General features: G+C 41.7%; 1 protein-coding gene across 25 annotated transcripts in view; it reads right to left on the reverse strand.

Annotated features, from left to right (window-relative positions):
- DLG2 (discs large MAGUK scaffold protein 2) overlaps window positions 1-12063 on the reverse strand; it is a 2335250-nt gene that overhangs the window by 1083583 nt on the left and 1239604 nt on the right. For 3 of the 25 annotated variants that reach the window (XM_086384642.1, XM_086384639.1, XM_086384637.1), the window contains exon 1: window positions 2907-3830. The exons of the other annotated variants lie outside the window; for them this stretch is intronic. In XM_086384642.1, coding sequence (XP_086240768.1) covers window positions 2907-2984 — 78 coding nt within the window. In that variant the 5' untranslated portion in view covers window positions 2985-3830. Of the gene's footprint in view, window positions 1-2906; window positions 3831-12063 lie in introns of those variants that run through there. 25 annotated transcript variants of the gene reach the window in all.

Below are 12063 nucleotides of genomic sequence, written 5' to 3' on the forward strand. Positions count from 1 at the left end.
TAATACATCCCACAAACTCTATGACCTTGGGCAAACTACTCTTCTCTCTAGGACTCAAGAAAAATGTCTACCTTATAGAATTAAGTGAAACTCCAAGGCCTAAAGCAGCTGCTGTATGACGTGTGTATAAAGAGGGACTCTTGTTAATACTGTTACTGCTGTGATTGCTATCACCATTTACTACATTCCATGCTGCTGTTTAATTCTACTGGCATTAGATGAGGTAAAACGGTAGACCAGGCAACCACGAATAAGGCACACTGCCTGTTTAGGGATGGCATTTAGGCTTGCACATTCCCAATTAGCTTTTCAATTAACCCCAGCCTTGAGGAATATACTTTCCAACCACACCTGAAAGCTAAAGTAGGCCTGATGGGCTATGATGGGTGTAGGTTTTTTTCATTAGAAGAGGAGAAAATAAACTGTGTTACCTATTGCAAAAAGAAGCCCAAATTTATAGAAGGTACTGAAACAAAATCACAGTGGCTGCCTCTGATATAATTTATACCCCCAATGCTAAAACCTGCTCTGAATCTATCAATAGTTCTTTCTCATTTAAGTATACTGGTCATTTTCTTAAAAAAACTCAATGATCTTCTTGCTTTATACTTTTTCCTTCTTTTTATAATAAAGCATGAGAACATATAGTCAGCAGCATCTTATATTCCCCTTCCTGTTTGCAACTATATGATCTCTGCTGTTACAGTAATACATTATAGGAATTCATCCAGCTTGCAGTATCATTTGTTAACTGCTTTCTCAGCTGAAGTATATTACTGTAATCATTAGACAAAACCTTAATTCACATACTTGGTTTTAAATAAGCCACATGATAAAATGAAGTACCCAGAATAAACTATTCCCATTCACTAAGCACCAAGTGAGGGCCTTCTTGTTCATTGTTGAAGGCAGCACACCTTTTAATTTATTCCAGGAACTCTGTGAATATAAATTCCATGGAAAAAAAATTGAGATGCTATTTTTATGTTAGTTATCATCACTTAGTGTTCAGAATTAACTCCTCTAGCTCCCCTGACTAACAGAAGGACATTAGAGTTAATAATTTTTCCTTTAGTCTTTATCACTCAGGGAGCAAAACTTCAGTTCTCTAATGCTGATTTTCCTACTTTCTGAGTAAGACAAAATATTATCTCTAAGATAAAGTATTAAAACCCCTTAACCCCACACCTGGTTTCTTCTTGCTTGTTCTCAGAAATTAAATGGAGATACTGAAGGCCCCTTACTAGCTTCTTCCTACACTCAAAAAGCAGAAACCTGTGTTAGATCCTTGAATTAACATCCTTTAATTTCTGTACACTGAATTTCATTGAGCTGGCATTCTCCACATTCAGATCTAAGCCTGAAGTAAGTGTCACTGGGAGATTCAACTTTTCTGTGCATACCAATTCGGCATAAGGCATTATCTCCCAGTGGCTTTCAGAGCCATTCGTGGTCTCTGACAGACCCTTCATCCATACAACCTATAATTTTCATAAGAAGGCACTTTTTCAAAGCACTTGCTCCAATAAAAGAGTCACTTTCAAGTCTCTTTCCTTAAAAGAGAAACAAAACAAAGCAAACCCCTCAAAATGCAATATATATGATGCTAGTACACGACAATTAGGCTTGTAATCATTTTACCTGTGATGCATGGGCAAAAAGGAATCAATTCTACTTCACCTTTGTCTCCCTCTACTACACTTCCAGCACAAGTACTACTTAATAAGTCTGTCAACATTATACGATCCTCAGATCTGGACATTCTGAAAGGCTACAACCCTAAAATCAGAACTCGAAGGATTTTTTTTTCCTCTTCTCACACTACAAACAATCATATTTTGGTTTATCACTGAATTCTTGTTCATATTATCAACATTTCCACTCTGAAGGAACAGATAGCAAGTTGCAGTGGAGGAATCTTTGCAGCTGAGAGAAAGGACTGTGTCACAGGCCAGGAAAACCACCTCTGGGTCAATCTCAAGAGTAGATCTAAGTCAGAAAGGATGATGGGCCAAAGATCACATCCTCAAAGTAACATGGAACAACCTCAGCTCCACAAAATGTTGTCTTTGGAAGTTTCCCCATCACCAAATTGGATACTGATTTCTTAAACATTGACTATTTGGCCAGTGCCTCTGAAAGCCTGAGTCAAATTAGAGACTTGAGCTTGTTTTGCATCTGAGGACTTACAGGCCATGTTAATTTCTTAGAGAAAGATAACTCATGAGATAGATCTACATAGAGGTTCTCTAGAAACAACCAGTCATGCGGAATAAAAGAAATACAAAGCCATTCTCTAAGTGGACAGGACTATGTGATTATAAATAGAATTCTTGCTCATTGTAAACACTTTTGAAATGATGGCTTTGTTGATTTGAAAAGATAGCAAGCACCCCTGTGGAGTCTGGTCAATGTTAGGCAGAGTCCCAAATATGTGCTCCGATGACATACACTAGGATGCAAGAACTGGAGGGAGGCTCAGGGATTTATCATGCCCCTTGCAGAACCAACCATTATAGTCATAAAAATAATCCACTGGTAGCAACAAGTTTACTAGAGAGCTCCCTGAAGAAGCAAAGATTTCAGCTGCTTAATTGCTTTCACCCTGTGCCATTTAAAGGAATACCAAGTCTCTGTTGAGACACCATCAATTGACGGTTTCACCAAATATTTTGAATAGCTAATGACTCTTCTTGACCACCACCAACCCCCACTCCCTGCCCGCAGGCAGCCAGGCTCCAGGAGTTCCCCCTTTCTGTGAGAGGCATGGTCTACATGCCAGCGAGAGGCAGGTTCGCATCGCGAGTGGAAAAAACAAAAAACTGCGTCTGTACTCAAGACCAGCAGTCCAGATCAGGCAGTTGGCAAAGCCGAAAAGGTAATCTTCATCCCCAAGCATTCCCTACCTTTTCGGATTTCGCCTTCCTGGCGTTGTGCACGAACCTGCGACCCAGCTTCTTGGCATACCAGATAGAGGCGAACATAGCGCTGCCAACGGAAGGGATTCTCGGTGAAGCGGCTGCACAATCAACTTCCCAGCTCGGCTCGGAGATCTGGAGCAGGGGGAATCGGTCTGGAGCTGTCACTTGCAGGCTGTTGCTTTCTCAGTGCCTCTCATGCTGGCGAGCTGAGGCCGAGGGCGGGAGCAGGGAGGGAGGGGGCCGGGGGCAGGCAGTCCGGGCCGGCCAGTCCGCAGGTACCTTCACATCCCGCCTGCGGGAGGTCCGCGCGAGGGGGGCGGGCGGGCGCTGCCTTCCCCGCCGGCGCACACGCGCATCCAGGCGGCTGAGTATCCGTCTTGCAGTTCTTGGGCTCTTGTTCACCACCAAACTCCACGCGTGGTAGGAGGAAGGGCAGCCGCAGTCCGGTCGCCCTGGGCTCCAGGCATGGCCCCTCGCCTGGCTTCCCTCTGCCTCGACAGTGCGTGCTGGCGGCGGTGGCCGCGCAAAGACGCATCCACACCCAGCCCCGCAGGTAAAGCAGCCAATAATTGCAGCTGCCGGGCACGCGGGAGGGGAGAGACCACCACGGACGCGGCCCTGCGGGCACAAACAGGTGTCCCCCGGAGCCTGCCCCGCAGCCCCGAGAATAAAGGGCTGTTAGCAGGACTGGAAACAAAGCGACCTTCTTCTGCCCCCCTCCTCAACTCCACTGGGGCCACGTAAAGTCCTATCCCTGCCTCCCAACCAGTCTTCTCCACAGCTTACAAGAAAAAAACAAAAAAAACATTTTATTTCTTTGGAGGTTGGCCCCGGGACAAACGGCGACGTGAACAGGATGGGGTGTATTCCCTGAATGCCAGAGTGAAGGTCCTCAGCTTTTAAACTCATTGGTTCCACCACTGAAGCCACCTGGGCTGTTTTTACAAGTCCAGGTTTTCTGCCTGAAGACTGAGTAATGGGGAGGGGCTTAAATCTACCTTTACACTAAAACAGAACAGTTTACTCCTTTTTTTCTTTTAAAACCCCAGAGTTTTCTTGCAGTGATATCTATTGTTAAATGGGGGATTTAATACCACTTTTGAAGAGGAAGATTTATGGCCAGTCTTAAACCAGGCTCCTCTGAGGAATTCTCACATTTAATTCTACCACCATGTGCTTCCAATTTCAATTATCTTGGTTGTTGTTTGGTTGCTTAGTTGTGTCCAACTCTTTTGCAACTTCATGAACAGTAGCCTGCCAGGCTCCACTGTCTGTGGGATTTCCCAGGCAAGAGTACTGGAGTGGGTTGCCACATCCCTCTCCAGGATATCTTCCCAACCCAGGGATCGAACCTGCGTCTCCTGCATTGGCAGGGGGATCCTTTACCACTGAACCACCAAGGAAGCCTTTTCAATTATCTTGCTGCTGCTGCTGCTAAGTCGATTCAGTCCTGTCCGACTCTGTGTGACCCCATAGAAGGCAGCCCATCAGGCTCCCCCATCCCTGGGATTCTCCAGGCAAGAACACTGGAGTGGGTTGCCATTTCCTTCTCCAATGTGTGAAAGTGAAAAGTGAAAGTGAAGTTGCTCAGTCATGTCCGACTCTTAGCGACCCCATGGACTGCAGCCCACCAGGCTCCTCCCTCCATGGGATTTTCCAGGCAAGAGTACTGGAGTGGAGTGCCATTGCCTTCTCCGTTTCAATTATCTTACTAGGGTTAAATTATCTTACATAGGGTTTAGACTATTATGAGGCATTTTAAAGGTAAAGTCAATTTTAAGAGACAAGTGTGTCTTCTGATGAGAGAGAATGGCTGACTTTGTCCATCGTACTAGAGGACAAAAATATATAAAAACTGTTCATCTCAGCAAGGAAAACCTTCCTTCCACTGATATGCAAATGAGACTCAATCCAATAAATGTTTTCCAGCTGATCTAATAGACATGCCCTAGGAGCACCTGTTGACCAAGGACAATGTTGAAACACAAATAAATGGAAAAGAACTCCCTTCTCTCACGATAAATCACTTGAGCTTTACCCCCAGAGGACTGGGTCTCCATTCAACTGTTTTATAAAGTACACTGAACATCCTTCTAAGCAATTGGAAATAGAACAAGGCAGCGTAGGATCAGGACTCACATCCATGTTAACTCACGACAGGAAACCTGGTGCTTAGAAGAATGTTGAGCACAATACATTCAACATGTGTTTGTTGAATAAACAAATAATCTGGGTTCTAACCCTGGCTTTTTTTTCTAAATTGTTCCTTGTTTCTTCTGTGCTTGGATTTGCCTCATCTGTAAATGAAGAGAATTGGGCAGAACATTTTTCAGGCCCCCTTCCTGTCCTGTGCATCTGTAATTCTGATTCCAAGTCTGAGGGTCTTCACATGAGTATGGGGAACACTGACTGAAACCGCCCACCCAGGCCAGGCACCATAGTGGCCGTTGGCATGAGCGATTTTACAAGAGGTCTTGGTGAGGTACATGGAACTAATAAGATGCTGCTGCTGCTGCTAAGTCACTTCAGTCATGTCTGACTCTGTGTGACCCCATGGACAGCAGCCCACCAGGCTCTGCTGTCCCTGGGATTCTCCAGGCAAGAACACTGGAGTGGGTTGCCATTTCCTTCTCCAGTGCATGAAAGTGAAAAGTGAAAATGAAGTCACTCAGTCATGTCCAACTCTTAGCAACCCCATGGACTGCAGCCTACCAGGCTCCTCCATCCATGGGATTTGCCAGGCAAGAGTACTGGAGTGGGGTGCCATCACCTTCTCTGAATAAGATGCTACTAACCCAGAAAAGTTAGGGAAAGGTCAAAAGGAGACTGCATGTGTCCTCCCATTTCCCAGAATCCTTCTTGCTGGCTACCAGCTCCCAGAATCCTTCTTGCTGGCTACCACCTCCCAGAATCCTTCTTGCTGGTGTCCATCTTGGTTGAGCAATGTGTGCACCATCCAGAAGGACCCTGAGTCAGAATGATTGACCAGAGACAACCTGGAAACTAACCCCATCACCATAAAACCCAAGACTGCAAGCCACATGGCACAGCAGTTCTCCTGGGTTCCCTGACCCTCCTCCTCTCTGTGCAGGCGCCCCTTCCCAATAAAGTCTCTTGCTTTGTCAGGATGTGTGTCCAAGTGTTAGACAAGAGCCCCTTCTGGGTCCTGGAAGGGGTCCCCCTGCCTGCAACAAAAAAGAAATGTCTCGTGCTCACCAGAGGCATAGGCTCTTGTAAAACGACTCAGCCTGGATTCTTCCACCTTCTTCACCATGCCTAACCGCCACCTGGGGTTCGGTTTTGCCATTAGCCGTTACTTTTCCTCTGTGTTCTTTCTACGAACTCTACTTTCCTTTCATTTCCTTTTGACACTCTTAGACAACCCCTGAGCAAAATTCACCACATCACACCTTGTACTCTTTGGGGAAAAAAAAGTGCCACAGAAATCCAACAAATAAATAAATGATAACTCCTGCTTAGCTTTCAAAGAGTTACTCAACAGGACCACAATTTACCCCAATATTGCTGTGATGTTAGAGGTATTCATTATTCCTGCATTCAAGTCTGTCTAAGCTGTGTAGTTAAAAGACTATTCAGTTAACAGAATACAGTCGATAAAAAGAGGAGGGAGGCAATTGTCCCTAAATTAATGAGTAGAAACTTCTGTTTTTAACATTTTAAGATGGAATTTGACAATAAAGAGGTGAGAAAAAAATATTGAGCTTTCAAATCACTGATATCATAGGGGAAATCAAAGAATGCTAATTTACTCTGATGGGACTGCCAATCATAAAATAATTTTTGTATTTTCTTCATAAGTTAAGATTTTCTAAGTCACTAAAATTGGGGCTTGGAGAGATCTTTAATGCTTGATCATTTTGTTGGTTAGTTTTGCTTTTAAGTTCTTGTTTAGGCGTTAAGTTGTGTCCAACACTTTTGTGACCCTGTGCCAGGCTCCTCTGTCCTTGGGATTTCCCAGGCAAGAACACTGGAGTGGGCTGCCATTTCCTTCTCCAATGCAGGAAAGTGAAAAGTGAAGTGAAGTCGCTCAGTCGTGTCCGACTCTTAGAGACCCCATGAACTACAGCCTACCAGGCTCCTACGTCCATGGGATTTTCCAGGCAAGAGTACTGGAGTGGGGTGCCATTGCCTTCTCCAACAATAATAACTATTGTTCCTTAAATAGGCATTCAGAGATAGAAGGCAGTGTGAAATAGGTCATTTGTACTCAGGGGTCACAGTCACGTTAGACAAATGCTTAACAATATAAGTATTCACAATATATTTTTTGAATATGTCTATGGCAAAGTGAGAGAATCCACAAACTTGAAAAGTCTAGAAGAGGCATTAGAGGCATATCTACAATTTTCAGTTGTAAAAGATGGTTTTTTAAAGATGGGTGTCAGGTCGATGGAATGAAGCCATTGCCATAGTTATACAGTCATCTTCACTGGGCTCTCACTGAACAGGTGTGCCTGCTAGAAAGAAGGTGGCAGCTGCCTAAATAAATCTTAATCGTCTCTAACCATTGTTCTGCTGATTGATACAAATAACTTGCAGCTCTTCTGTGTATGGAAAACAAGTTTTTCAGATGCTTTCCATCTGTATATCATCAGACCTTTTCCTTTATAATTTCATTTTTAATACCTCTCATATGACAGAAACCTACCAGTGCAGCTGAGTTTGAGATGCAACATTAATCCTTTTAAGCAGCTTTTGGTTCATGCCTCAACACACACACACACTGTGTGAGTCTCCTTTGAATTCTCAAGGTAAATGCAATATTTAAATCAAGCCATTAAGATTATACAACAACATGTTCTGCCTAGTACACACGTAATTTTCTTTTAAAAGCCATCTAAATATATCATAGATAATTATAAAAACAGTAAGTATTAAGCCCTAGGAACTAATATCTGGTAGCTTGAAAAGCTATATAGGTTAGGTGTATGGTATATACTAAAGAAAATACATGTTTGAAACATAAAAAGTTAATGTACTAAACCAATAAACATTTAAATATTTGTTTGGTTTGTATATATGATATACATTTTTGATAGCCCTTAATATCCTTTATTAGTCTATTATCAAACAGCAGGTGTCAAGAACATGTTACATAGAATTTATGACTAAAAGAAGATAAACGTAATATTTAACTTTAATTTGCAGGGATGTCAAAATGCTGATGTTAGTTACTTCTATAGATGGTAGTGAATAGGGAGGATTAAAAACAGTTAGTTTGGTCTGTATATTTGTGTAACATTTGTATCTTCTACCATGAGAATATATCCATGTTATTACTTATATGATTAAAAAGGTAAGCAATAGTTATTCACAAAATGGAACTGAATAAGATAAAAGCCCTCCTCTCAAGCAGTCATATAGAGTTGGGGACGTAGATGTATAAAACAATAAATTTCAATGCAGAATGGCATAACAACAGATGTGTGAAAAATAACGTGGGAGTTCAGAAAGAAAATTACTGCTTTTTGGTTTCTATATAAGCCCAGTAATGAATGTCAGCTAGAAAAGTGCAATAATTAGTGTCAATGTACATAAAAAGCAAAGGAATAGCTCACTCTTTCAGCATGTTTTATCTGTATGGATAGCAGGGGAAATGGGCACTCTAGTTTGTATACAAACATAACAACCACTGGCCCAGTTGCAATTAGTTGTATTTCTATCTCAAAGAACCAACCACTCATGGATATGTATGAAAAACTATTTGAGCCACTACAAAGAACAAGCCCGCTGTCTCTAATTATATAGGCTAAGTCTACTTCTTTTCTTCTGTTCTCAAAATCATCCAAATCATTCTTTAGTGTTTGAATATCTCACCTTCCTTTCCTTTAAATGTTTAATCATTATATATTTAGGCAGAGACATAAGAAGGTAATATGACACACATGTGCATACCACCTATATTTAATAAATGTTAACATACTGCCATCGGAGAAGGCAATGGCACCCCACTCCAGTCCTCTTGCCTGGAAAATCCCATGGATGGAGGAGCCTGGTGGGCTGCAGTCCACGGGGTCAAGAAGAGTCAGACATGACTGAGCGACTCCCCTTTCACTTTTCACTTTCATGCACTGGAGAAGGAAATGGCAACCCACTCCAGTGTTCTTGCCTGGAGAATCCCAGGGATGGGGGAGCCTGGTGGGCTGCAGTCCATGGGGTCAAGAAGAGTCGGACATGACTGAGCGACTTCCCTTTCACTTTTCACTTTCATGCACTGGAGAAGGAAATGGCAACCCACTCCAGTGTTCTTGCCTGGAGAATCCCAGGGACGGGGGAGCCTGGTGGGCTGCCGTCTATGGGGTCACACAGAGTCAGACATGACTGAAGTGACTTAGCAGCAGCAGCAGCAGCAACATACTGCCATATTTGATTCATTCATTTTAAACAAATAAAATCTTCATAATATAAACAAAATCTCCCACCTCAATCCACTCTACCTCAAATTCATCTCAAAATAATGCTCAAGAAACATTCTTCTATTTTATTTAAACACACGAAATTTTAAAAGAGTAGATACTTCAAAATGTAATTGACAGTAGGAACAGAACTATCATATGACTCAACCATCCCATCACTGATGTATACCCTGAGAAAACCATAACTGAAAGAGATGCGTATTCATTGTAGCACTATTTACAACAGCTAGGACGCGGAAGCAACTTAGATGTCTATTGACAGATGAACGGACAAAGAAGTTGTGGTACATATATAAAATGAAATGTTACTCAGCCATGAAAAAGAATGCATTTGAGTCCATTCTGATGAGGTGGATGAACCTGGAGCCTGTTTTACAGAGTGAAGTAAGTCAGAAAGAGAAAAACAAATATTTTATATTAACGCACATGTATGGAATCTAGAGGAGAAGGCAATGGCACCCCACTCCAGTACTCTTGCCTGGAAAATCCTATGGATGGAGGAGCCTGGTGGGCTGCAGTCCATGGGGTCAAGAAGAGTCGGACATGACTGAGCGACTTCATTTTCACTTTGATGCATTAGAGAAGGAAATGGCAACCCACTCCAGTGTTCTTGCCTGTAGAATCCCAGGGATGGGGGAGCCTGGCGGGCTGCCATCTATGGGGTCGCACAGAGTCAGACACGACTGAAGCGACTTAGCAGCGGCAGCATGGAATCTAGAAAGTTGGCATTGATGAACCTAGTTGCAGGGCAGCAATGGAGATGCAGACACAGAGAACAGATGTGGGCACAGTGAGCTTAGGAGAGGATGGGGCAAATTGAAAGAGTGGCATGGTGACACATATATTACCATATGTAAAATAGATAGCCAGTGGGAATTTGCTGTAGGACACAGGGACCTCCCCACAGTGCTCTGTGACAGCCTAGAGGGGTGAGATGGGGTAGGAGATAGAAGGGAAGATCAAGAGGAAGAGGACGGATGTATACCAATGGCTGATTCCTGTGGATATATGGCAGAAGCCAACACAATCTTATAAAACAGTTACCTCCAATTAAAAATAAATTAAAAATACAATTGATGGATAATAGGATGTGTACAATTTGAACTTTTATTACAAATTTCTTCCAAATTGACATTATTAGTAGTTTATATGAGTTCTGTATTCTAAATGACACATTTTAATCCGCTATTAATTTGTTAAACCATGTACAATGTTGCTCCTTGTAGTTTTTTAAAAAATAATTTTATTTATTTATTTACTTTTAATTTCTCCAGCTTCAGGTAGCAAGGGTTACTCTTAGCTGCAATGCACCAGCTTCTCATTGAAGTGGATTCTCTTCTTGTGGAGCACGGGCTCTAGGGTGTACGGGATCAGCAGTTATGTTTCAATAGTCATGGTACATGGGCTTAGCTGCTCCACAGCATGTGGGATCTTCCAGGACCAGTGATTGAACCTATGTCTCCTGCATTGCCAAGCAGATTCTTAACCACTGAACCACCAGGGAAGCCCTCCCTGTAGTTTTGATGTGCATTTTCTTAATTACTGGTGAGGTCTAGCATTTTTTTTCATATATTTATTGTCTATTTGAACTTCCTTCTATTCATAGTCTTTTCTCATTTTAAAATTAGGTTATACCTTACTGATTTCTAAAAGTATTTTATGTATTCTGGACACCAATTCTTTGTTTGTTACATGTACTGAAAATATCTGCTCCCAAACTCTGACTTGTCTTTTAATCCCATTTGTTTCATCATGCATATTTTTATGTACTAAATTTGTCAATGTTTACCTTTATGTGTGTATATTTGGTATCTAAATTTTTTCCCTATACAAGTTTATAAGTTTCTCATTTTATATTTTCTTTTAAGTCTTCAACTTTTTAAAGGAAATTATGGTGTAGGATGGAAATCTGTCTGTCCTGCCCCCATATGTATGGCCAGTTGTCTAGATGTATGTATGTATGAATTTACGTATGTACAAGGGCTTCCCTTGTGGCTTGGTCAGTAAAGAATTCGCCTGCAATGCAAGAGACTGATTGCAATGCTGGAGATCAGGGTTTGACCCCTGGGTTGGGAAGATCCCCTGGAGAAGGAAATGGAAACCCACTCCAGTATTCTTGCCTGGGAAATCCCATGGACAGAGGAGCCTGGTGGACTACAGTCCGTTGGGTTGCAACAGTCAGACACGACTAAGCAACTAAACCACCATCATGTATGTACATATTTATGCTCATATATGAAAATGTTATTCCTTTTCCTCACTGACTTGTAAAACTCCTAAGTTATATGTCTAGATCACATGAGTGTGCATTTAATTATTTCTGGATTCTTTTTTGATCTATTTTAATTTACCCATGCTAATACCACATTATCTTGATTACTGTGCTTTATAATAAGTGTTGAAAGTGAAAGTGCTAATCATCCTTTTCATTTGATCTAACTTTTCAAATTAATTTTTGTAAAGTTGTACAATTGGTGACTTTAATATTACACCCAATATTCCATGTTATTATTTGATAGTATTTTAATTTTATTTTGTTGCAGTAGTACTATTTCTGACCAAGCATGTCATTATTATCACCAGTATTTATTAGTTTATAATTAATAGTCAAAATAACTCCCACATTTATTAATCTATATTCTCATCATGATTGCTAGCATCCTAGCTCTCTGAGTTTTCCTTTTTTACTGTTGTACATATTTTAA

This window comes from Bos grunniens, chromosome 29 (assembly GCF_055505025.1).
Source record: "Bos grunniens cultivar Pamir isolate PY7600 chromosome 29, Bosgru_T2T1.0, whole genome shotgun sequence".
NCBI classification, from domain to species: Eukaryota; Metazoa; Chordata; class Mammalia; order Artiodactyla; family Bovidae; genus Bos; species Bos grunniens.